The sequence below is a fragment of the Vicugna pacos genome, chromosome 20, assembly GCF_048564905.1.
Source record: "Vicugna pacos chromosome 20, VicPac4, whole genome shotgun sequence".
NCBI classification, from domain to species: Eukaryota; Metazoa; Chordata; class Mammalia; order Artiodactyla; family Camelidae; genus Vicugna; species Vicugna pacos.
The window spans coordinates 21531654-21558974 of NC_133006.1; the positions used below are offsets into that span (position 1 = coordinate 21531654).

Here is a 27321-nt window from a genome sequence, read left to right on the forward strand (position 1 = left end):
ATTGTTTAAAAAAGAGCACTGATCACAGATCACCACAACAAATTTAATAATAATGAAAAAGTTTGAAATATTGTAAGAATTACCAAAATGTGTCACAGAGACATGAAGTAAGCAAGTACTATTGGAAAAATGGTGCCGATATTGTTCAATGCAGGGTTGCCACGGACTTTCAGTTTGTAAAATACGCAGTATCTGCAAAGCTCAATAAAACAAGATATGCCTGTATTTAGAATGTACAATCTGATAAATTTTGACATATGTGCTCAAGAAATCAAGATAATGAACACGTCTCTGACTCAAAGTTTCCTTTTGTTAGTTTATAATCCCTCACCCCACTCCTAGTCTTTCTAAGTGATCTTTCTGTCAATATAGGTTAGTTTGCATTTTCTAGAGTTTTATGTAAATATAAGTATACAGTAAGTGCTCTCTTACAGACTGTCTTTTTTAACTTAGCAAGATCGTTTAGCAATTCATCAATGTCATTTCATGGACCAATTGTTCCTTTTTATTGCTGAGTAGTATTCTGCTGTATGAATATACTACAATTTTTAATCTATTTACCTGTTAGTGGGCATTTGAGTTATCTCCAGTTTTTGGCTGTGGTGACTAATGTTGTTGTGAACATTCTTGTTCGTTTGTGTGGACATACATTTTCAGTTCTCTTGGGTATATTCCCAGGAATGGAGTTGCTGGGATGCATAGTAACTCTCTGGTTAACATTTTGAGGACCTGTCAAACTGTTTTCCAAAGTGGCTGCCCCTTTTTACACTTCCCACCGGCAGTTTATGAGTTTCAGTTACTTTTGTCTTCACCGATACTTGGTCTGTGCAGTCTTTTTATTTTAGCCCTTCTAGTAGGTGGGAAGAGTTTGGATTTTATCCTGTAGGTTGATAGTGAGCCAGTTAACAATATAAAGGTGAGGACTGATGTGACCAGGAGTGCTGGATGCTTGGCAAATACTTGAACGCCCACTGCAGGAAATAGTAAACTGAATCTGAGTCTGTGCAGTGACCACACTGGGGCACTGAGTGGTCATGGGTAAACCACTCAGTCAATAGTGACCACAATACACATTCAGCCTGCTAATGGGAAAGGGAGGGGGGAAAATCCATCATTTGATTGCTCAGTTTTAGAAAGGGAAACTAGGACAGAATGAGGGCATTAAGGGGGGAGAAATGAAAGGAATTGTTTAAAAAGTTACAGCCCGTAGAAAGCCTGGAGCCCATTTCTATTTAAAAGTGCTTTATTGGAAGCCCGTGATAAATGCATGGCACAAATCCAGAAGAACAGCCACTTGAAAAATAAGCCCTGCATAGTTTACTGACATATCAAAGAGGCCATTGTGAGGGAAAGGGCATCTTTAAAAATAAATAAATATTAAATGGGAGAGGATAACCAAGCCGAGGGAATAAAGAGACCTCAAATTGGGGCAAAACTTGTGAAAGCTATGAATCAAATGGCATTAAAAAAATTCTGTAGAGTACCAGCAAGAAATGTCAAAGTAAATTGTTCTAGTTTATTTAAGCACATGAAAGGCAGGAGGTCAGTTTGAGAATCTAAGGTCATCAGTTCATTAATGTGCAAAGAGTGTACAGGGGAATGAACAGTCAGATGACTCGGTGACATCTTTGCCTCCATCAAAGATGGAGATTTTCCCCTTCTGTTAAAAGAAAAAAATTTTATTATGGAAGATTTCGAACACACATGAGATAAACATATGAGTGTAATAAACAACCACTGAGCTTCAATAGTCATCAACATTCTGCCATTCTCGTTACATTAATCCCTATACTCCTAACTTATTTTTTTAAAGTCAAATTTATTGAAGTAATTTACATGCAGTAAAATTTACCCTTTTCAGAAATACAGTTCTGAGTTTTGATAAACATATAGGCATGTAACTACCACAACAGTGAAGCTATAGACCCTTTCCATCACCCTAAAAAGGTCCCCCTTTGTGGTCAACACCCTGACAACCAGTGTCCTTGGTCTCTGTAATTTTGCCTTTTCCAAAATATCAGATAAATGGGGCCATACAGTATGCCCTCTTTTTTTTTTTTCCTTCTTCATTTTTTTGTGTTTCTAGTTTCTTTTTTGTTGTTTTTCTCAGTATGTCCTCTTTTGTGTCAGGCTTCTTTTTCTCAGCATATTGTTGTAAGATTTATCTATGATGTTGCCTGTATCAGTAGTTTACTCCTTTCTATTGCTGAGTAGTAGTCCATTGTGTGGATGTACTACAGTTTGTTTTTTCATTTTGATTTTCTCTATACAGGTATTTTGGGTACCACTGACATTGAAATATACAAACTCTAACTCCACCCTTTTGACAAATGGATATAACTATGTAACTCACTTGCCTAAAAGAGAAAAGCAGCCCCTGACATCCAGGAACCGGCCCCACCCTTACAGCTAGGCCTTGGCATGCTGAAAATTGGCCTGGTGCTCACAGTGAGGCCATGTCATTCTCCTGTTGGATATAAATAAAGTCGTCAAACATCAGCATCAGACAAGGTGACTGTGACTCTGATAAAGGAGACAAAAAACCAAGACCACTTTATAATCTTGTCCAAGCAGAGACAAAAACAAGTTCACTATGCAAACCACTAATATAACACCCCCCTTTTCCAGCTATCAGGGACTGCTTCTCTACCAGTTATGGCATTAGCCATGTTCATTCCTCCCTCGTTCTAGGAAAGATTTTTTTAAGATACACAATCATAGAATTACCTTGCTTCCTGACAGCATCCAATCTAGAACAAAGCCCTGTTTCCTTAAAATCTTCCCCAAATCACCTAAGTAATTTTTAGCCTTCTTCCTGAGATACTCTATGCTTCTGCATAGTAAGTCTTGTCCCTCATTGCAAGGAAAAAAAAAAATCCCAACTTGTTTACAGGTACATGCTTGGTTTGTGACTGAAAGGCATTGACACCCCATCAAGATACAGAACATTTCACTTTTCCCATAAAATTCTCTTATGTCTCTTCCCAGTTAATCCACCTGCCTTCTCAGATGGACATTGGTGGTGTTTGGCCATTATGAATAAAGCTGCTGTGAAAATTTTGTGCAAGTCCTTTTGTGGATATAGGTTTTCATTTTTGCTAGGTGGATTAGTTTCCTATTGCTGCTGTAACAAATTCACACACACTTAGTGGCCTAAAACAACACAAATTTCTTCTTTCTTACTGTTCTAGGGGTTAGAAGTTCCAAGTGGGTCAGCAGGGCTGTGTTCCTCCGGCCACCTTGGGGAGAATCTGTTTTCTTGCCTTCTCCAGCTTCTGGAAGCTGCCTGTATTCCATGCCCCTTCCAGCATCTTAAAGCCAGTATCTTTAAATCTTTCGCCCTCTGACCTCTACTTCTGTCATCACATCTTTTTCTCTGCCTCTGACTCCCCTGTCTCTCTTTCCCTTGTAAGAACCATTATGATTACACTGAGTTCACCCAGATAATGCAGGTTAATAATCCCCATCTCAAGATGCTTAACTTAATCACATCTGCAAAGTCCCTTTCTGCATGTAAGGTAATGTATTCATAGGTTCTGGGAATTACAACATGGACATCTTGTGGGAGAGGGGACATTATTCTACCTACCATACTTGGTAAACATACCCAGGAGTGGAATTGCTGGATTATTAGTTAGACAAGTGTTTAACTTGCCAAACAGTTCTCCAAAGTATTTGTACCATTTTATATTCTCAACAGCAATGTTTGAGAGTTCCAGTTACTCAGCATCCTCTTCAGCATTTGCTGCTGTCAGTCCTTTTAACTTCAGCTATCTTAGAGATCTAGTGGTATCTCATTGTAGTTTTAATTTGCATTTCATTGGTTACCAATGATGTTGAACACTTTTTCTTGTGCTTACTGATCATTTGTGTATCTCAAACGTGTCTTCTAGACTTGTCTGTTTATTTTCTTAATGTGTCTTTTGATGAGCAGGCTATAACTTTGATGAAATCCAGTTCATCAGGTTTTTCCTTTTATAGTTTGTGCTCTTGGTGGCCTCTAAGGAATTTTTACCTACTCTGAGGTCATGAAGATATTCTCCTATACTTTCTTCTAGAAGCTTTGTGAGTCTTGGTTTTATGTTTAGGTCTATGATCATCTCAAATTATTTTTTGGTGTATGGAGTGATACAGAAGTCAAAGTTCATTTTTTAGCCAACACTTTATTATGAAAATATAGCACTTGTAAAATTCTGTTCGGAATGTTATAGTGAACACTTATATTACCACCACCTAGATTCTACCCTGAATGTTTTAGTAAACTTAATCACCTATCCATTTATGCATCTATTCATATATCCATCCATCAATACATCTTATTTTTAAAATATATTTCCAAATAAATTGCAGACAATAGTACTCTACCCCCTAAATACTTCAGCATGTATATTATTAATTATAGATCAATATTATTTACACAAGTGAAATACACAAATCTTTAGTGTACTTTCACTGTGTTGTGACACTATGATCGTGTAACGCAAACCTCAGTTAAGATTTAGAATTTTACTATCATTACAGAAACTTCTCTTATTCCTTTTCCCAGTTAATCCTCATCTCTATACCCACAAAGCAACTATTGTTCTGGCTTTTTTTTCCCCCTCACCATACATTAGTTCTGCCTATTCTAGGACTTCGTATTATAGAATTATACAGTATGACTCTTGTGTAAAGGTTTTTTCACTCAGCATAATGTTTTTGAGATTCATCCGTGTTGATATGTGTATCATTAGTGTGTCCCTTTGTGGATAAATAACATTCTGTTGTCTAGCTATACTGTAGTTTGTCCATCTATCCTTTTATTGATGGTCACCTGGGCTGTTGGCAATTTTTGGCCTTATGAACATTCTTATTCAAGTTTTTGTGGATATATATTTTTAATTCCCTCAGGTAAATACCTAGAAGTGGAATTATTGGGTCACAGAATAGTTATATTTTTAACTTTTTGAGGAATTTTCAAACAAGTTTCAAAAGTGGTTGTACCACTTTACATTTCTACCAACAAAGTATGTATGAGAGTTACAGTTGTTCCACATTCTCCCAACATTTGATGTTGTCAGTCTTTTTCATTTCAATATTTAAAAATTTAACCATTCTGGTATAATTCATGTGGTTTAAATTTGTATTTCCCTGATGACTCACGATGATGAACATCTTTGAAGTGTTTATTGGCCATTCCTCATATCTTTTTTTGTGAAGGCTCTATTAGATCTTTCGCTCAATTTTTGAAAAATTAAACTTTATCAGTTATACTTCTGTGAAGCTGGAAAAAAAATTGAACACTCAAATTAAACCTTTAGAGATATTTGTAGATTTACATGCAGTTGTAAGAAATAATACAGAGACAGCCTGTGCACCTTTTCCCAGTTTCTCCCAGTGGTGTGTTGCAAAACTATATCTTGAAAGTAAAATCTTGCAAAACAATATCACAACCAGGATATTGATATTGATACAGTCAAGATAAAGAATATTTTCATCACCTCAAGGATCCCTCATGTTGCCTTTCTATAGCCATTTCCCACCTCAATACCTGCCTTAACCCTTGGCAACCAAAAATCTGTACTCCATTTCCACAATTTTGTTATTTCATAAATGTTATTTAAGTGGACCCATACAGTGTGCAACCTTTTGGTATTGGCTTTTTTCACTCAGCATAATTCTCTGGAGACCCATCCAGATTGTTTCATGTTTCAATAGTTTATTCCTTTTTATTTCTGAGTAGTATTCCATGGTATGAATGCACCACAGTTTGGTTAGCCATTCACCCACTGAAGGACATCTGAATTGATGCCAGTTTTAGGCTATTACAAGTAAAGCTGCCATAAACACATATGTACATGTTTTTCAGAAAACATGAATCTTTATTTCCCTAGGATAAATGCCCAGGAGTACAATCTTCACCCTTTAGTATTGTTTTTACTTCCATGTATTTTGAAGCTGTTATTAGGTGCTTACATGTTTTTAATTGTTAGGTTTTCTTGATATGCCTCTTTGTCTCTGATGAGATATTCCACTTCTGAATGAAAAAAATCCTGGTCAGATGAGAAGGGCTAGAACCTTATAGCAGTAAATATAGTGGCATCGAAGTAGATGAAGGCATGGGCCAAAATTGTGACTAACCCCAGTGGAAGGGATGAGTAAACATGTTTGACTTCCTGGATCTATTAAAAAATTTCCCCTTAGGCCTGCTGTGGGACTTGAAATATATTTATTAGAGCTTTACCCTACAGGACGTTTAGAAAATTGAACTTTTTTAGTAGAATGATGTATTTGTCAGGCCACCAATTATGTAAGGAAGGGTAGTGCCTTCTCAAGAATTATCTCCTTGCTCTCTGTTAAGTATACCATCTAGGAAATATGGGCAGTGAAGGAACAAACTACAGATGAGGTCACTTTTCTGAGAGGTGTGGTAGGCAGCTTCTAGTATGGCCCCCAGTGATCCTTGCCTCCTGGTTTTCATGCCTTTGTGTAACCCCCCTCCCACACTGAGTCAGCCAGACTGAAGTGATCAATAGAAAGCCATGGAACTAATAAAAGTGTGACTTTCAAGGCTAAGTCATAGAAGGCATTACAGTTCAGTCTTGGAATCTCGTAGTGTTTTCTTTGGGAGGAATCTAGCCACCATGTCATGAGGATGCTCAAGCAGCCCCATGGAAAAGTCTACAATGGAGAGGTGGACTTTCAACTGGAAGTGGATCCTCCAGCTCCAATCAAGCCTTCAGATGACTGCAGCCCCAGCCAACACCTGACTGCAACCTTATGAGAGACACCAAGCCATTCCAGGATTCTTAACCCACAGAAACCATGAGAAATAAGAAATAATTCACGTTTTAAGCCACTATTTTGTGGGGAGGGGGATTTGTTATGCAGCAATAGGTAACTAATACAAAAGCAAAGATCAGAAACAGAATATACTCCTGGGGTCTTGATGGCATGAACAAGGTAGTCCTGGGAGATGGCAGGAGTGAGAGGCATGTTAAAGAAGCAGGGTGGAGTAAGGATCCTGTGAAAACCAATTTTCTGTATTTTGTTTGCCATTCCATCCAGGCTCTAAAAAGTTGCTGCAGATGATCTCCAAAATGTGTCAATCAGGAGAACACTGTGTGATCTTCATTCAGAAGTCTGGTATTAGGTGTGTCATATGGAGGTATTCCTATAGACAGGTGAGTCTCATTCCATACTGGACAAGTGATTGAGCACTATAGTAAACAAGTTTTGGAAAGGCAACAGCTATTCTTTCATTAAGATTTTTTTTTTTTGAGATGTGTGTGTCAGATCCTGGGGATAATTGCTAGTGAAATAAGCAAGGATGAGTTTGACACAGACTGTGACTTCAAGAAGTTTGAAATGTGAGACTGGCAAGAAAACAATGGCAATACTATGTGACAAATAACCAGGCTAGTAGGAGGCATAGAAGCAGTTAAGGAGGGCTTCCAGGAGGAGGTGACTTTTAACCTGTGTTCTGAAGGATAAATATAATTTGGCCTCTTTCTGGGTGGGAGGAGAGGGACAATGGAGTGTGTGAGCATCTTGGAAAACAAGCCCTCTAGACAACAGAGAAGAATGTTCAGAGACTTGGGAGGTTGTCTAGAGGTCCAAGAACTGTATAGGTAGTTCAGAACGACCAGACTATAGGGTAAGCCTGGCAGGGACCAGCTCCTGCGGGGTCTTCTGTCTCCTGGTAGAACTTGGATTTTATCTTCAAATCACTGAGCAGCAACTATAGGTTTTTAATCAAGGCCAAGACTTTTTCAGATCTGCATTTGGGAAGGATTCCTCTTGCGGGTAGATGGGGTTGAAGGGGGCTGGATGGGAGCCAGGAAGACCACAGTTCAAGAAAGAGGGAGAGTCCTAATGAAGTAATGGCAGCAGGCAAGGAGGGAAGGGGCTGGGGTTTGAGGATGTCAAGAAGGCAGAAGCATTGGAGTTTATTATCAATTGGATGGAAGGCAAGATATACCAACCACTCCCAGGTTTCTGATTTAGGCAACTGAGGAGTTACTCTTTAATGTGGTCATAGGCAACATTTCATGTATGTTTTTTCTTGTAGGACTTTCAGAAAAGTATTTAACTGGAAGAATATGGTAATAAGTACAATTACTTTATTAATTTAAATCTAGTGTTTACCCATTATGCTCCAGGAAAGGGTGGACTCCCTTGGTTAATGTTTCCTAAGTGAAAAAAAATTATTTTCTATTAAGGCAAGGGATCTGGGAGTGATCTAGTGGGTTCTTGCAACTAAAGAGGCCCATGAAAGCTGAAGGAATTAGAAACCAACAGGAAACCTCCATCCATCTAGTCAATTAACATTTCCTGAGTTCTTATTTTGGACAAAGCCTTGTATTAGGAGGTGGAGATATCAAGGTAAATCACACAGTGCCTACCCTCAAGGAGTTGACAGTCTAATTTGCTTATTATCTTTACTCTGGGGTACTGAGACTTGGAATGCCATTTACAATTCTGCTCTCAACCTTAAGAAAGTGGAAGATAGTACAGTCTAGCTGTCTAGCCGCTAGTGTAACTGTACTCACATTTTTCTGGGAAGCCTTTGGCAACAGGTAGCAAGAGCCATAAACGTGTTCCTACTCCTCTTGATCTGCATCTGAAAATTTATCTTGAGGACCTATCTGTGTAAGGGACAAGGATTTGTATACAGGGATGTTTACTGTTGTTCTAATGAAACACAGGACACAACCTAAGCTTCCAACAATGGGGAAATGGTAAAATAATTGATGGTATATCCCTATGCTGGACTACTGGGTAGTAATTAGGAATGACATTAAAAAAAAAAAAAAAGAAAAACCTTAATGACATGGACAAGACCAGAAAAAAAGCAGGATACAAATCTCTACAGAATGTGCTCAAAGAGATACATAATTTAGTTTTTTTTACTAAAAAAAAAAACACTATGTATTTTGCAAATTTTTGACAATGCTAATGTTACAGTATTTCTACAATCAGAACTTTCAGTGTTATCTTCCTTTCTTTTAAATTAGAGATATAATAGAAGAGGAGAAAGCTAGAAAGACAACCAAAATGATCAGTATTTCGGGAATTCAGTTGCATGAAGATTGACCAAAACTAACTGAAACTGCACATTTATGTGACAAAGGTTTAGTAGAATGCAATAACATTACAGGCATACCTTGGAGATATTGCTGGTTCAGTTCTAGACCATGCAGTAAATAAAGCAAATATCTCAATAAAGCAAGTCACAGGAATTTTTTGGTTTCCTAGTGCATATGTTTACACTAAACTGTAGTCTATTAAGTGTGTAATAGCATTACGTCTAAAAAAACAACGTATATACCTTAATTTAAAAACACTTTATTGCTAAAGAATGCCAACCATCATCTGAGCCTTCAGTAAGTTGTAGTTAGTAACATCAAAGATCACTGATCATAGGTAACCATAACAAAAGGTAATAATTAAAAAGTTTGAAATGTTGTGATAATTACCAAAATGTGACAGAGACATGAACTAAGCAAATACGTGGGAAAATGGTGTTGGAAGAATGTTGCTCAATGCAAGGTTGCCACAGACCTTCAATTTGTAAAAAACACAATGCCTGCAAAGTGCAAAAAAGTAAAGTACATGCGTGTACTTACAATGTATTGAGTGACTACTATGTGCCAGGTGCCAAAATGCGTTTATTATTTCTATTTTACAGGGGTAAATAAATGATATAAAATGAGATTCCAGCCTAGGTTGGTTGGTTTGTTTTTTTGACGATGCTAAATACAAGCAAATTTAAAACGGGTAATAAGTAATTCACAGACAAATCATGTATAGGATTTTCAGCACATTCAGGGAGTTGTCATGGTACTAGGTTTGGTCTGAGAACATTCACAGGTCCCATTTTTCCCTGCTGTAGAGCATCTGGCTGTGTATCTTTCCCTGGAGAGTCTGTTTGACATCCGCAGTATATCCTCCTCCTTCACTGCCAAACATGATAATGTCTTAAGATTTGCATCACATCACACACACACCACACCCCTTTCTGGCCATCCTGTTTACCTAAAGAGGAAGCATGTGCTACTTTGCACCAATAAAGGAATGTAGAATAAAAACCTGTTCTAATGGACTGCATGCCCCAGCCCGAAAGACTTCCAGAGCTTCTGTATGTGAATACAATGTGCAACACCCCCGACCCGTTTCCGTGCAGTGCTTAATCCCAGGCATCTCAGGCTGTACCCTGATTAATTTGCGTTTAATTGGATCCCATTTTTACCTCCAGATCTTCCCCCTTTCTCGGCTCTCAGATGAACGCGCAGGGTCAAGGCCCGGGCGGCCTGACCTTGGTTTGTCTTCGGCTGCGCACTCGTGGCGCGACTTTAGGCAAATCCTCGCTTACCCTTCCTCTGCCGAGCGGGTCAACCCTGCAACCGCACCCCTTTCTCCCTGGGCTTCCTCCCGCGCGCCCCAAGGTCCCCACCCCTACGCTACTGGCGTTTCAGCCGCCTTTAGTCGCGCGGCTTTCCCCTTCCAGACGCTCGTTTACGCCGCGCGGATTGGGAGGGCGCGATTCCCGAACGTGGCCTGCGTTGCGAGCGCGCGGCCGTTCCGCAGGCTGGCAGGGCCTTACGCCGCTGACGCAGCGCGCCCAACATGGCGGTGCGGTCGTCGTCGGGGGTGGCGGCGGCAGAGGGGGCGGCGGCCGTGGCGGCGGCGGCGACGGCGGCCGTGACGGCGGCGGCGGCGCGGAGCCTGGGCCGGGGGGAATGAGGCGGCCGCGGCGGGCCAGCGGCTGAGCCGTGTAGCGGAGAAGCGGCTCCCCCTCCCTGCTTCCCTTGGTCGAGCCGGGGGCGCGCGCGCGCGCGGCCGTCCGGAGCGGGCTCCCCACCTTCGACTCCCGCGACCCGCACGGCACCCCTACCCGGGCCCGGAGGATGATGAAGCTCAAGTCGAACCAGACCCGCACCTATGACGGCGACGGCTACAAGAAGCGGGCCGCGTGCCTGTGTTTCCGCAGCGAGAGCGAGGAGGAGGTGAGGCGCTGGGCCCTGCGGGCTGCGGGTCCCCGGGTTCGGTGGCCGCTTCGGGCCGAGACGCGGGGGGCGCGGCCGTCAGGGGAGGGTGTGCCCGGGTCCCAGGCTGGGCCTCTCCGCTCGGCCCGAAAAAGTTCCGACGGAATTTCTGAGGCGAAGAATAGGGGGAAGGAAAAAGGACGATGGGTGGAGGGGAAGTGGGTCTGAGCGTGGCCGTACGGCACGAGCCAGGCCGACTGGGACGCCAGTCCGCGGCCGGGGCACTTCGGAGCGGGTCGCCTATCATTGGGGAGAGTGGCCGTGGGCAGAAGGCAGTGGGTGGGGAAGAGTGTGGCTTTCGGTCTAAGCTTACCGCTTTGGATCCAGGAAGGGCCGCTCCGCACTTGTCAGCCCAGCACATGTGTGCAGAGGCCGCCGTGCACGAGGCGTGGGCCGTCCCTTTGTGGCAGAGAAAGAGTCCACTTCCTTGGCAGGTTTGAGGTTTGCCGAGGGATTATGTGCGTCTGTGAGCCCAAGGTGGGGGCTTTTAGGAAGATTTAGGGCGTTGTACAAAATCCAAAGCCAGTTGTTTATTTTACAACGCGCTGGGTAGCCCTTAGGGTGTAGGCTAAGAAGAAAGAATACTTGATGAGATCATTTTTGTGGGCTGAAAAATTTTCATTTTAATTGGGAAGGCCAAAAGCAGTATTTAAGATTCCTACACTGCCCTATAGGAAGGCCTTTAGGATTAAAATTGTTAGCAAAATAGAAATGCTTAAAATCCGTTTTTGTGGGGTTTTTTGCATAAGGTACTTTAAAAAAATCTCAGCTCCCCAAAGCCGTTTCTCTGGTGATAAAGGGAATTCAGAGAAGGCAAATGTTTTGTAAATCCTCAAAGAATAGCTGCTTTGGAAATTCATAAGATGCCTGTGGGAACGCATTTCTCTCGTGTGCATGGTGGTAAAATGGCAGTTAAACTGGAAACAATGAAGGACAGCGAAATTCAATATGCTATATTCCGGCAGTCAGTAGTGGGCTATCGTGGCAGGGCTGCAAGTACAGTGCGTCGTGTTGAAATGGAGAGAAAAGAACTTGACCCTTTAGTTATGAAAAGAAGCTGTGATGAAAGAGACAGATGGGTTGCCAGGAGTTGCTGTCCAAAGATATTTAGGAGGAAGTGGGAATTTAAATTATTGCCTGGGAAAAAAAAAGTTAATAAAGCCCACTGTAATTGTGCTGTTGAGGGATATTGTGTGTTCCCTTTCAGCAAAACAGTAGGAAACAGGATTTGGAAATGTATACTTTGTGCCCTTGCAAATATTGTAAAAGCCTTCAAAACTGACGCATTGTTAAAGCAGTGCTAAGCAAGGCCATGCTGTAAATTATGTACTTTTTTTGGAATACATACTTGACTAAAGTAAAATTATTGGTGGTGTTTACTGCTCCAGAAGCTTTGCTCTCTTCATTATCATGTCATTTATGGGAAATCAGATGGGATCACAGGCTGTTAACTAGAGGGAAAATGAATTAGCATAATAACATACCTTACTGCAGTACTATGGTTAAATCTGTGAGCACCCCAATTATAAGAAGGGTGGATAATTTACTTGTATGAATGATACAAGACTTTGTTTAAAAAAATCATATAAGAAATTGAGGACATATGACTATCTTGAATAAGTTGGAAACCCTTTATAGATCTTAAGCAAACTAATGAAGACTTGATTTTCCATTTTCTGTTCAAGTTTTATTATGTACTGACATAAGCAGTGTTAATGTTAAAACATTTGACTGATCGTGGAGTTTCCTCTCTTGAATTTCTTTTTAAACATGGGTTAATGAGCAGAAGATTCATGCAGATCTTTAATTACAGATTCAGTAGCTGCTACAGCTAAAGCCCTAGGAAGAATAAGAAAATTAATGAAATGGGTGCATTTCAGATTTAAGCTATGTATTAAGAGCCTACTCTAGGTGAGGCATTCTGTAATGTGGGGTTTAAAGCTAAACATCTCTCCCTGCCCCAAAAACTTGAGTAGTTTTTGATTAGAATCCTTAATTGGGAGGGATTTGGGGACCACAGAATAATCTCTAGGGTGCCATTCAACTCTCAGATTATATAATTGTGTTGGAAGGGAAGTAATTTGTTAGTTCCAGGAGAACTTTTATGTTCTCAATAGTAGTGCCAAAAACTGAAAGTATTAGCTGCCGCACATTGTGGGAATGTGAAATTCAAACTCAATAGGACATTCAGCCCAACTTTATTTTTTAATGGGCACTAATGGCTTTAATCAAAATAGAATAGTTTACAGAATATTATTAGCATTAATACAATAATAATGTAAGTATAACTTGGACCCTGATTTGTAAGTATAATTAACCAATGTCAGGAAACATACATACAATGTAAAGAAAAACAGATGGAAAATATTAGCAGATAATGGACCATGACTCAAACCTTCTAACATTCCTTTTTTTTAAGCCCCAGAAAATTTTATTTATAGGCCAGCAGTGATAGCAGCTGAAATACTGATCCAGGTTAGGATGTGTGAACATATTCAGCAAGTTTACTGGGCAAGTCTATTGAGCACTCACTGAGTGTCAGGTTCTGTGATACAATTACAAAGGAGACAGACGTGCAGGGAGCTTATCGGCTAGTGGGACAGACCCAACATGATGAAAATGAGTTCTCTTTCCTTCAAACCTCTGGCTGCTTTTCCTGTTGATAAACAAGAATCAGTAGCAGGAAAGTCCCCCCACTTAGATGTTTTACTAATTGTTACTGACGTTTTGATAAATTAAAATCTTTAAGCTTGGGGTGCTCATGGTAGCTAACATGACTTGATGTAACAGCTTGATGTACAGTGGGCAGTCTCTTGCCCAGCCTCTGCTCTAACAAACATGATGCACTGCATGCTTGCTGTTACTCTGTATGTTGCTGGGTCTGACAGGCCCCCACCCATGTGGCCTCTCAACCAATCAAGTGTTTACAAAGAGTCAGTTGTATTTATCTGTGTATCTGTTTATGTTCATTGTACTTACTATTGTAATTATACAGTATAACTGAATATGACGTCAGCTGTTGACGTTTGATTTTAAAAAGAATGATTTTGTGAGAAGTATTTCAGATGCTTTGGAATAACTCGATAATTTCAAGTTACTAAAAGAAATTGTTCAATTATATGGATAAGCAAACTACAAAAGATGGAGAGGGAATCTTAAAAGTCTAGAAGGACTCTGCACATAGATTACTTCATGAATGTTTTCAGATTTTTGTTTTTCTTCATAGGAATTAGAACTAGAAAATACAAGTCATGCATGGTAGGTGTGGTATATGAAAGACAACTTGCAGTTCAGCAATAGACCCACATTCAAGACATCATGGATCTACTAACAAAGATTAGCAAATAAATATACATTTATGTTTTTATTCTACCATATCTTCCAATCAGCATTTTATCATAAACAGTATAGAAGACTGAAACATTTCTTTGTTTTCTTCTTGCGGGGAGGTAATTAGGTTTAGTTATTTATTTTATTTTTAGAAGTGCTGGGGATTAAACCCAGGACCTGCTGTACACTTAGCATGCACTCTACCACTTGAGCTGTACCTTCCCCTCTTGAACATATTTCTTGAGTAAAATTTTGTTGTACTAAATTGGGTAATATGACGTTCATCTTTGTTGTGTAATTCACCTTGGGCCTTCCTAAAGCACTTCCTTTTCCTGTTTCCCTCATTTCTTTCCTTTCTTGGAGCCTCTGTGATTACAGAATGCGAGTCACACTGGGGGTGGGCTTGCTTGTACTCTGCGTACCCTCCCTGGACTGGGGTTGGGGAGTGTAACACAGGCGTTTTTAGACAGTTGAAATATCTATTTAGACAGTTGAAATACTCTCTTAGAAAGGCCACTGAGACAGACTATATAGCAGATATCATCACAGTGCCGGGGAAAGTTACGCTGCTCCTGAAGGGTCTGTGTTTACTCGGAGAAAAGTGAGTACGATAGGAGTGTCTCAGTAAAATTTCCCTGTACATTAAAACTATTTTAAAAAAGAAAAGACAGAACTGCCGTTAAAGGTCTTTGTTGAGTTTTTCCATCAGGAGGCTTCTCGTTTGCTTCTCATTTTCTCAGATCCTTGAGCTCTCTAGGAGGGATGGGAAGATGATGGACATTGAAGACTCTTAGTGAGTGGAGACTCTGGTGGCCTGAGTGTCAGTAAAAATGCCCCAAAGGAGCAGGTAGAAGGACGTCACTGCAGGCCACACCTTCCCCCAGGCTCTAGAGAGGGGAGTAAGGCCCAGGTGGCAACCCCAGAGGCAGTAACCATGAAGAAGGGCTTCCAGTAGATCCCAGGCTGGCTGTGTGGCTGGGGAGTCTTTTTGTAGCCTATCTTGGTCATTGTACAGTATTACATTGCTCTAAGAGCACCATGTGTGCGTTGATCCTGTGTGTGTGTGTGTGTGTGTGTGTGTGTGTGTATATGCTTCCCCTATATAGTTAGTCACTTAGGTGTTTTCTCCCATTATCTCCTTTTCTACTTACTTCCTGGGATGTGAATTCTGGTCTGAAATCATACTGCATTCTCCCTACTTTTTTCCCATTCCTTGCCCTAATCTTTTGCTTTTGGATGATTCTCATTTCTCAGTAAATATGTCATTGTGTATCTACTGTGTTAAGCAATCTATATTTTTCTTCAGAGCATAGTACAAAAAGGAAGGGCCCTTGTTCAACAATACATTTGTTTATTCATTCCTTCAGCACATGTTTTCTTGGGGAGGGGGTGATAATTGGGTTTTATTTATTTATTTTTAATGGAGGTACTGGGGATTGAACCCAGGACCTCCTGCATGCTAAGCATGCACTCTACTTGAGCTATACCCTCCCCTCAGCACACGTTTTTTTTGAGAGCCCTGCTATGAACTAGTCTCTGTGCAAGATCCTGGGACTACATGGATAAATGAGACTGTGCTCCCTTATAAAGCCAAACGCTCTGCCCGCTGTGCACTTGTGCCCATCCCCTCCTGCCTACGCAGCTACCTCAGCCCATTATTGTCCTGACTTTCTTGCTTCATTGCCTTTTCTTCTCTACTGTTTATTCCCAGGTCAAACAGGCTATAATATTTCCCGTCTTAAAAAAAAAAAGCTCCCTTGACTCCATATTCCTTCCAGCTACCATCCCATTTTCTCTCTTCCCTTTCATAGCATAGCTTTTCTTTACTCACTGTCTCCACTTTCCCTCTTCCTATTCTCTCTTGAACTCGCTCGGTTCAGGCACTCGTCTCTACGACTTTTGCTGAAGCCATGTTCCAAGATCCAACAAGTTAGCCACATCCAGTGGGCAGTTCTCAATCCTTATGTTACCCGATCATTCCTTTCTTCTTGAAATACTTTCATCACCTTGCTTCTAGGGCATCTCTCTAGTTCTTCTCTCCCTTTGTGGTACTATTGCGGTATTCCTCATTTTCCTGACTTCTTTTCATAGCAGCACGAGGGCACAATCTTTGAAAATTGCCCCCCTCCATCCCAAACACACACTCATACAGTAGGTGATCTTAATAGTTCCATCTCTAAATATGTACAGTATTTTTACTGATTACTTTTGAATATCTGTTTTTAGCCCTGACTTCTCTCTTGAAATCAAAACTAGACTATCCTGTGGTCTGCTCAGTATTTCCATTTGGATATCTGATAGGCATCTCAAACTTAAAAATGCCCAAACTGAATTCTTAATTCCATCCCAAAGAACAAACAGCAGCAGAAACCTGCTTCTCTTAAAGTTATCCCTCTTTTAGTAAATGATATCTCCATATTACCAGTTGCTCATGTTAGAAACCTTGGAATCATCCTTGACTTCTCCCCTTCTTATACCTACATCTAATATGACAGCAAATCTTGAATAACCTTATTCAACCTTCGCTGTGCTATTTTATCCTAACCCATTCTTGCCTTTCACCTGGATTATTGCTGTATCTTCCTAACTGGTCTCCCTGCTTCTGCCGTTACTCCTCCAGTCTTCACTGCTACAGCTGATAGTGATTCTCTCTAACACGGAAGCCAGATCGTGTCACTCCTCTGCTCCAGTGGTGTTCAGTTTCAGTAAATCCAAAGTCTTAACTATGATCTCTAAGGCTCTGGACAATTTGGTCCCCTGCCATAGCTCTGACCTCATCTCTTACCACTCTCCCTGTTACTCATCCCTCTCTTCCAGCACACTGGCTCTGTGCTGTTTCTCCTCCATATTATCTGCATGGCTCACTCCCTCACTTCAGGTCTTTGTTTAATTTTCACCTTATCAGACAGGTCTTTAATGATCACCCTTATATAAAATAACCCCAGTCCATTGTCTGTTACTGTCCACTGTTTGTCTTTTGTGCTCTTTTCCTTGACAGCACATACTACCGTCAAGACGTATTATGTATCCATTTGTTTATTTTTTGTTTTCTCTCAACTGAATGCAAGCTAGTCCACGAGAATAGGGATTTTTCTCTCCTTTATCAGTTTTTTTCACTCCTGTGTCCTCAATGCTTAGAATTTAGTAAATGCTTAATATTATTTATTGACTGTGCAAATGACTGAATGAACACAGTCACTACTTTCAAGAAGCGTACAGTATAGTGGAGGAACTGAAAGTAATAAAAACAACCTGAATGCTAGTGTCTACCAATAATATGTTGATAAATATGTTTCAGAGACGTCTCCCAGCTCTTTCTTTATTTCCAATTTTAGTGACAGGGTGTCTGATGATCTTGAGTATCAGCCCAACAGGAGTATATGTGTATTTGGCTGTAAGTCTTTTCTGAATCTTATTGGATCATCCCATGATGGGACTTTTAGGATTTCTTTCCAGTGTTGAACTGAGAGTCTGTGCCATCTTCTAGGATTTGTGTTGGGTAGTTGGTTGATAATGTGATGCCTAATCCTAGTGGTACAGTACCTGAGGGAAAAGGATTTTTATGTTGCTGATAGCCTGGAACCTTTATTAGTAAGTAAATATACCAACAAACAACAGTTGAGTAGTAGATACTGTTTTAATGACTTGTCAATAGTGGTTCATAGTCAACAGTGTATGTTAAATCTGGATTCTAAAGTTTAGTTAATACTGAAGTAGTTAATTTGGGAATGCAGATTGATAAGAAGGGTCATAAAATTTTCCCGTCATCACTACTTTGTTCTTTATGTAGGGTAAAGTAAAAGAAACATGTAAAGTTTATGTGGGCTGAGTCCTAAAAGCATTTAATTGATGGTGATTAACATATGAAACAGAACGAAGGAGTCATCATAGGCAAAAAAAACAAAAACAAAAACGTGGATAAAAGAAGATTTAAGAATTGAATTTGGAAATAAAGTTCAAACTTACAATTTAGTAATAAAACATACACAGCTGAGTGAAATCCTCTCTCAACACCCAAGAAAACTTCTTGAATCCAGTTTGAGAATTTCTGCCTTGAAGTAACATGGATGCTCGAGAGTGTTCACAGTCTTTTTCCCAGCCTTCTCAAAGCCTTGCTTCCTAACCCTTTGAATAAGAAAAAGTATTCCTTCTTATGTTCATTCACTTACTTACTCATTTGTTCTACAAACTTTTATTAAGTGCCTGCTTCCAGGTTGAGCATTGTTCTGGGGACACCGTGATGAACAAGGCAGAATGGAAGCCATTGCTCTTGTGAAGCATCTGATACAAATGCTAGGAGACAGTAAATGAGCAAAAATATTAGTGAACTTGATAATTTTTTTTTTCTTAGGCAGTAGTGGGTGCTGGGTGGGAAATAAATGCATGGTGTAACTGAAATGGGAGAGGAGGTCGGCAAATTCTGATTGATATTGAATGGCAAGGTAGAGGAAAGAGCAATTACAGAGGCCCCAAGTGAAGAATGAGCTTGGGAAGCAGGTCAGTACCAGAGGGCAGAGTTGGGGAGTGTGGTGGGAGATGTTGGGGAGGTGGGAGGAAACCAGATCCTGTGGGGCATTATTACCTTTCCCATTTTCCTGGATCTTCCTTACTCTGTTCTGTAAAGCTAGCCAGCAAACAAAGCAGTAACATCCCATGAAGCCAGCTTCTTTCCTTTGAGTGTGAGGTGTAAAGTGAATAGGATGAATGGTAAGAGTTTATGAGAAAAAGCTGTATTTAAGTAATGTATTGGTGGAGATAAAGGAAAGTACTATAATCTTTTTAAAAGATTAAGTCTGAAAGGACCCAAAGTAAAGACCCTAAAGTTTCTTTCTACTTTTCTTAGGGTAGTTTACTCAGAAGGACTACTTTGAATGGGAAATATATATATGCACACAGTACAAAATTAAAAAGTTACGAAGAATATGGAATAAAATGTCAGTCTCCTTCCCACCTGTCTTCTGTAGCCATCCTGTTTCTCACCCTAGATTCTTCTTAAAGGGTGTCTGTGTATGTGTGTGTGTGTGTGTGTGTGTGTGTGTGTGTAGTGGCTATAGCACACTAGTCAAGTAGTTAACTTATTATTTTTTTTTATTGAAGTATAGTCAGTTTACAGTGTTGTGTCAGTTTCTGGTGTACAACATAGTACTTCAGTCATACATATATATATATTCATTTTCATATTCTTTTTCATTATTGGTTACTACAAGATATTGAATATAGTTCTCTATGCAGTATAAATTTGCTATGTATCTTCTTTATATATAGTAGTTAGTATCTGCAAATCCCAAACTCCCTTTTTATCCCTCCCCCACCATCTTTCTCCTTTGGTAACTGTAAGTTTGTTTTCTATGTCTGAGTCTGTTTCCATTTTGTAAATAAGTTCATCTGTGTCTTTTTTTTTTTTTCCAAGATTCCTCATGTAAGTGATATCATACAGCATTTTTCTTTCTGGCTTATTTCACTTAGAATGCCGATCTCTAGGTCCATCCAAGTTGCTGCAAATGGCATTTTTAATGGCCAAATAATATTCCATTGTATAAATATACTACAACTGCTTTATGCAGTCAGCTGTCGATGGATATTTAGGTTGTTTCCGTGTCTTGGCTATTGTAAATAGTGCTGCTGTGAATGTTGGAGTGCATGTGTCTTTTTGAATTAGAGTTCCCTCTGGATATATGCCCAGGAGTATGATTGCTGGATCATGTGGTACATCTATTTTTAGTGTTTTGAAGTATCTCCATTATGTTTTACATAATGGCTGCACCAAACTGCATTCCCACCAACAGTGTAGGAGGGTTCTCTTTTCACACCCTCTCCAACGTTTATTGTTTGTGGACTTTTTAATGATGATCATTCTGACTGGTGTGAGGTGATACCTTACTGTAGTTTTGATTTGCATTTCTCCGATAATTAGCAATATTGAGCATTTTTTCATGTGCCTGTTGGCCATTTATATGTCTTCATTGGAGAATTAACTTGTTTAGGTCTTCTGCCATTTTTGGATTGGATTGGTTTTTTTTGTTTGTTTGTTTATTATTAAGTTGTATGAGCTGTTTTTATATTCTGGAAATTAAGCCCTTGTCAGTCGCATCATTTGCAAGTATTTTTTCCCATTCCATAAGTTGTCTTTTTGTTTTGTTTATAGTTTTCTTTGCTGTGCAAAAGCTTAAAAAGGTCCCATTTGTTTATTTTTGCTTTTATTTCTGTTGCCTGGGTAGACTGTCCTAGGAGAACATTACTAAGATCTATGTCAGAGAATGTTTTGCCTATGTTTTCTTCTAGGAGGTTTATAGTGTCTTGTCTTAAACTGTTTAAGTCTTTAAGCTATTTTGAGTTTTATTTTTGTATAGGGTGCGAGGGAGTGTTCCAACTTCATTGATTTGCATGTGGCTGTCCAGCTTTCCTAACAGCACTTGTTGAAGAGACTAGGTAGTTAGCTTATAAAAGTACCACCGTGCATTGCTAATTAAAGGTTGGAGGCCATTTTTTGTTTAGTAGAACAAAAGTTTGCCAATTTTTCCCAGAAGTGTATTTGAACCCGTACTACTTGAGTACCTATGGCTTTTCAATACTTACCTACTTCTACCTCAATACTTCCTTTTATTGAGGCTTGGTTACCTTAAGTGTCAGGGATCCTTCTAGAGTGGGGAACTGCTGGGGATGCTAAGGGGGAGAGAGAGACAGAGTGTGTGTCTAGGATTGAATAGTTCTTGCGAGTCTGGGGATGTGTTGGCAGTGGGCTGTATGTGTTTCAGGAGAGTGCTACCCTGTGGAAGCTGCTTGCCTAACTGGCCTTCAAGCCCCTGAAAAGCAGTTCAGCAGTCATCTGGATCTGACTGGTTTTGCTGATTTCTAAACTCTCATTGTTTAGACTACCCAGAGCTGACCTTGTAAGCCAGAGTACATTCCTTCTAAAGGTAATATATGAGCCTAAACCTGGTAGGAAGCTGTTCGCTTTAGCCATATGCCTTTGTCCCCAGCTGTGGAGTGGGAAGCAGGTAGAATTCTGAGTGGAATTGTGGCTTTTCAGCTCCTCCTGAGACAGACTGTGAGATAATAGAAAATATGCATTGATCTCTGTCCCCAGTTCCTGGCATAGAGCTCCTAAAGCCCTTGTAATTTCCTCAGTGGTAAGAACACTAGGAACATCTCTTGTTCTAATATTGGTCTTTGACATCTGTTCCTGACACAAGGCTACTGAAATCCTTATAATTTCATAGGTGATAGGAGTGTCTTTTGTTCTAATGAGGCAGTTCTGGGTGGCTCCTGGATAGCTCCTGGATGAAGACTGATCACTGGAGAGACCAGGGCATGATTAGAAGTTTGGAATTTTCAGCCCTGTGCCCCATTCTCTTGAGGGAGAAGAGCTGAAGATGGAGTTAAGAATAGATCATGCCTATGTAATGAAGCCCCCATGGGGTTCAGAGACCTTCCAGATGGGCAGACACATCCACACTGGGAGGGTGGTGCACCCCAACTCCATGAGGACAGAAGCTCCTACACTCAGGACCCTCCCTGACCTTGCCCTATGTATCTTCTTCTGGCTGTTCATCTTTATCCTTTATCATGTCCTTTAATAAACAGGTAATTGTGAGTGTTTCCCTGAGTTCTGTGACCCACTCTTGCAAATTAATGGAACCCAAGGAAGGGATCATTGGAACCTTCAGTCCGTAGGTGGTTGGTCAGAAGCACAGGTTGTATCCTGAGATTAGGACTGGCATCTGCATGGAGAGAGGGGCTGGCATCTGAAGTGGGGAGGGGCAGTCCTGTAGGACTGAGCCCTTAATTTGTGGGATCTCCAGGTAGACACTTTCTCCCGGTAGATAGTGTCAGAATTGAGTTAAATTGTAGAACACCCAGCTGGTGTTGCAGAGACTTGCTTCATGTGGGAAAACCCCAGACACATCTGGAGATCAGAAGTATTAGAAGTGAAGTGTTCTGTGTGAATACTGAAGGAGACTCACAGGGGGAAAACACACAATAGGGAAGAACTGGGTTTTTCCCTGCTCAAGAAGAAGAAAACTGAGTTGTTTTCTTTCTCACAGACCATGCCTTAAATTTCTTTTTTGTGTCTTCCTAACAGCCCGTCCCGAAATGCCAGCCTAGAGCTGGGTATGGGAAGACGACTGAAAAAGGTTATCACAGTGCAACCTCCTTATTTAATTTGAAATAGAAAAAAAAATTCATAATTTTTTAAAGAATGATAGACCCGTATTCAACTGTGAGCACCAAAAGTATTTGCAAAGCAAACATGAGTGGTTTTTCCCCCCCTTTTTTTTTTTACATTTTATCATTTAAATTACATTCTGCTGCTGCTTTCTTAGTGTAGTTTGTGGAAATCTGGTTATGTATCTGAGGCAAAGTAAGATCATGCCTTTTGATGTGCTTTGTCCAAATACAGTTTAAAAAAATTCTTAGTTTAGGATTTTTTTTAAACTCCTTTTAAAATGGGAAATTAGTTGCTTAAGTGTCATAAAGAATTATATTGTGATAATATGTTTTGTGAACGCTTCCAAAAGGAGATAAAGATAGTGAATTTCTACTCCATGTAAAAAAAAAATTACTACAAAAAATAAAAATTTAAAGCAAGTAGAAACGTTATAAAGAGAAGAAAAGTATTATAAACATAAAAAAGAAATGACTCCTTAGGTAGATTTTCTTTATATAGTTAGTTGATCTCTTTGTTCATGAAAGAGTAAAGTCCTTCAAAAGAACTGCCTGGAAATCTTTTCTTTGAGTCTGTTATTGAACACTTTTCTGATGTGCTTTATGAGAGCAGCTTAGCAATGATGAACAGAAATGGGTATGAACTCAGACATACAGTGCTTCTACTTTCTGTAAAAATGAGGAAGGATGTGATTTTTCTTTGAATATTTAAGAATCCTAATAAAATATTCCTTAAGAAAAATTATGTTTTCATGAAACACTTTTCATAGTAACATGAGCTAGTGTAATGGAAACTTTTGATTGTTTAATGTTTTCATTCTCTTCTTCTCTGCAGAAATGACTGATTTATAAACTGAATGCCAGACTTGTATTCAGTCATTTACTGACTGTGCTGAGCCCTGACTCAGAGCTTTTACACTTACCACTGCAATGCTGATTTCTTCCTGTGAGGTTTTGCAGTTGGGTAGACTGCCTTTAATAATAATAAGACAAAACTTGTGGAGTTTATTAGTAAAATGAGTTAGAAAGTCTCTGTATGTTATCATTATATTTCTATGTTATTTTCATGGGTTAGACAAATATTTAATAAGGGGCTAGCTTGGTATCATCCTTCAGCCAGGAGCTATGAGTGACTTTTTCTTTCAAAAAGGATTTTGTTTTAATTACAAAAGTAGTTGTGGTATCTATAAAAAATACTTCAAACTGAGGGTTTTAAGGTATGTAGAATACAGAATCTGAGCTCTTGAGCTTAAAACTGTTGGCAAGATGTAGTTTAGAGTGTAAAATGTAAAATAATTAGAAAAGTGACAGAGAGGGACATTTAAGGAATTTGGAGGAGTCTGTGAAGATGAGGTGGAATGTTAGGGACAGTTCTATGGAATGTGTGGTGCCACACCTAGATATCTTGGTTAGATTTGGGTAGCTGACAAAGAATATTCCAGGTGGAAGACATTGAGCCAGGTAGACCATGGAAAGTCAGGGATCTGGATATATAGTCTTTGAAAGCCTGTTTATCCTAGAGTGTTGTGAGGACAACAGACTGTTGGCTTATGTCTGGTTTTGGGCTGCAGGATGATTAAAGAATTTTTTTAAATTAGTAGCCAACATTTAATATCTATTAAAATAATTTAATTTTCAAATAAGAAACCTGGTCTTAGGTTTTTCTTAAAAAAATCAGAAGATCTGGCAGCACTGACCGAGCATTCCTCTGTGATGATTGTGGCCAGAGCTGAGTGGTGGCTGCCTTTTGGACTGTTCACCCCTTTCCAGTTGGCCAATAGTCCCTACCCCTCTCTCTGTGGTCTCTGTGATTGATACCAGGGCCCAGTGTCAACTGCCATTTATTGTGGTTGCTGAGCCAACACAAAAAGGTGATACTGCCTTTTTAAGGTAGAGTTAAGAGGAAGGTAAAGTATTTCCTGTACCCCTGGAAATTTCTCTCAAAAGTGGAAAAATGGAGTATAAGAAGGGCTACATGTTTGAAGAAAAATGAGAGAATGCCTATTCTTTGTGAAGATGAAAATACTCCTACTTCTTTACTTTGAAAACATGATGTGTCTCTGTCAGAATAGTCTGATGGTCTTCACACACTTATACCCTGCCCAGGCCTCATAGTGAAGCATTGGAGTTTCCATGTCTGTGGTGGTTAAGATTTTGGATTCTGGAGTCAGTCAGTTCAATTGTAATTTAAAAAAATTTTTTTTTTCTTGGGGGTGGGTGGTAATTAGGTTTTACTTATTTATTTATTTTTTGGAGGAGGTACTGGGAATTGAACCTAGGACCCTGTGCATAAGCATGCGCTCTACCACTTGAGCAATATACCCTCTCCCCCTCCTAGAGTCAGTCAGACCTGAATGAGAGGGATCCCTGGCTCTTACGCTCACTAGTCTGTATGATCTTGAGCAAATTATTTCACATCTCTACACCTTATTTTTTCACTTGTAATAGTAGTACCTTTCTATTTCATTGTATTGGGGGAAATTAAGTGAAATTATTTATTATATAGAACACTTAGTCCAGGGGCTGGCACAGATTAATACTCAGTGTCAATTATGTAAATATAAAGCCAAGAAAAAGGCAATATCTACATCATTGCAACTTGGAGTTAGAGAAAATTGTGGTAAGAAGGAGGTTTTGAGAATTTCTGAGCGTCAGTTGTTTGCATTTGTTTGTTTGTTAATTCAGATAATGCTTCTTGAGTCGTAAGCACTGTGCTGTGTTCAGTGAACAAGACAGACACAGCCCCTGCCTTCATGCTGCTTACAGTCTGGCAGTGGAGATAGAGAATTAAGCCAGCAATTGCAATACAGTGTGATATTTGAAGTAGAAGGTCTTAAAATAGAGCAGTTCAGTGATTCTCTGGTTTCATCTTGCATGGCAGTTTCAGTGTTAGGAAAGGTACCACAGGGCAGAGTGCTTAGTGATGGGGGCCCCTGTTCTTGGGAACGTAGCACTGTAAGTGGTCCACCATCTTTCCTTCTCCTTCCCTCAGAACAATGTCTATGGAGCAACTATTATAGATTAGGCAGAAGAAAAGGGAAAGAGAAGCCTTTCTCTGGATAAACAAAACTCTTATACTCTGCCTCTATCCCCAGTCTGCCCTCAGTCTGCTGGGAGAAAGGGAAATTAAGAGGGATCAGTCCAACCAGTGTCTGGGAGGGGAATAAAGACACTTTTCCTCCTCATCCCCAAGGACTTGAAAAAGAGGAGCTCAACCAATTTTGAACCTTGGAGCTGCCATTGAAACCAGGAAAATCCTTCAAAATTTAACTTACTTTTTATTTGATGGTATTAATATTATGTACCATTAAAAATTAGTACTTTACTGCATGTCCAGGAAATTATTTAAAATACATAAAAGAAAACTGATGTAAAAGCTTATATTTTATTTATTTAAAATAATTCCTGTGGATTGCTTTGCTTTTCTAAGAGAACTTTTTTTTTGTTGTTGTTAAGTAGAAATATAGTACTGTGGGAGAAAGAAGAAGCTAGATGGATTCTTCTTGGGTTTGAGAAAGTGTGTGGTTTGGAAGAACTTGGCAGAGAACTTGATCAGGACTTAGGGGAGAGTATGCTGGGGTCAGACTGGCAGAAGAGGCCAAGGGCAGTTGAGGCAATAGCATACACAATGGAGCCTCCGGAGAAGCATTTAGGGGCTATGGTGCGGGGATTTGGAGTGTACTGAATGATTGATTTTTCTAACAGAAAATCAGAACATAGAATAATGTTTCTAGAGTCCATCTGCAAATAACTTTGTAAGTGGGTGTGTCTGTGGAGAGAGGGATAAATGTTTATTATTTCTAGGGTCTCTGGCCAACTCCTCCTTCCTCAGAGTGTTCTCTCCTTTTTGGAGAAATCCCCTTTTGGAGAGTAGGAGGAGCCTACTCACCACCCCAGAAACTGAGTGGGCCAGTGTGCTAGCTCCCTTCTCTGATGTGCCTGTGTGGGTGCAGGACTCAGACTCCACTAGTTGGCTGCTCAGTGCTTGGAGGCTAGGTTCCCAGGAGGCTGGATGGAAGGCGAGTGGAGGGCAGCAGCTGTGTGCTGACCAGATGTCCATGTTGTAGACCCAGCCTGTGCCTTTTGCTGCCAACCCATGATAAGGGCCTTTCTTCCAAGCCTGGCCCTCTAGTCCCTGCCACTCCAATTTTCTGAGACTTTGGCATTTCTTCCAGTACATTCCTTTTGGTTACAGATGGCCAGACTTGGTTTGTGTTCTAGCAACCCAAGAACCCTATGTAATACATCCCATGGGTCATTTTTAAGGTAACCTCCTCAGTAATGTAGTACACCAGAAGAAAGATACATGTGTTGAGTCAGAATTTTATTTTTCTGGGAGAGCTTTTTCATTTTCTCTATGGAGCAAACTTTAACCTCCCCTCTTCCAACGCCCCACTTTAGTAGTAAAAATGTCTTTATGTTAAAGTTTATAAAATTTATTTTAAATGGCTAAAAAATAATCCAGTCAAATTAGAGCAAATGTAACTAACCCTGGCCTGAACTGATATTTTTATGAAATGCTTACCAGCATCATCATACCCTCCCACCCTTGATGCTTATAGTTACTCTTTTTAGAATTGTCCTAAAAGATATTTGAGAATGTGTGAAGTTTTTAATATTTTAAACCTTGTAGGTGTCAAAGACTAGATAAAAAGTGAATTTTAGAAGTACAAGTATAGGAAAACTGTGGGATGCTTCTTAAAATACACATTGTAGTCTCTAGGTTCTATCTTGGTTAACAAGAATTTATTGAGTCCTTACTTTACACAAAGCAGTATTCTAGGTGCAGTGATGATTT

General features: G+C 40.0%; 1 protein-coding gene and 1 long non-coding RNA gene across 2 annotated transcripts in view; one reads left to right on the forward strand and one right to left on the reverse strand.

The window, feature by feature from the left end:
* Positions 1-9630: 9630 nt before the first annotated feature.
* On the reverse strand, positions 9631-10397 carry LOC140687720 (uncharacterized). Its single transcript, XR_012062205.1, has 2 exons — positions 10232-10397; positions 9631-9940 (listed from the first exon to the last, which is right to left on the reverse strand). It is a non-coding gene; the product is annotated as an uncharacterized lncRNA (long non-coding RNA).
* A 196-nt stretch (positions 10398-10593) lies between these two features.
* Positions 10594-27321, forward strand: part of NUDT3 (nudix hydrolase 3) — an 89719-nt gene continuing 72991 nt past the window's right edge. The window contains exon 1 of the mRNA XM_072945220.1: positions 10594-10988. Within this exon, the coding sequence (XP_072801321.1) occupies positions 10890-10988 (99 nt within the window). The 5' untranslated portion in view covers positions 10594-10889. The remainder of the gene's footprint in view (positions 10989-27321) is intronic.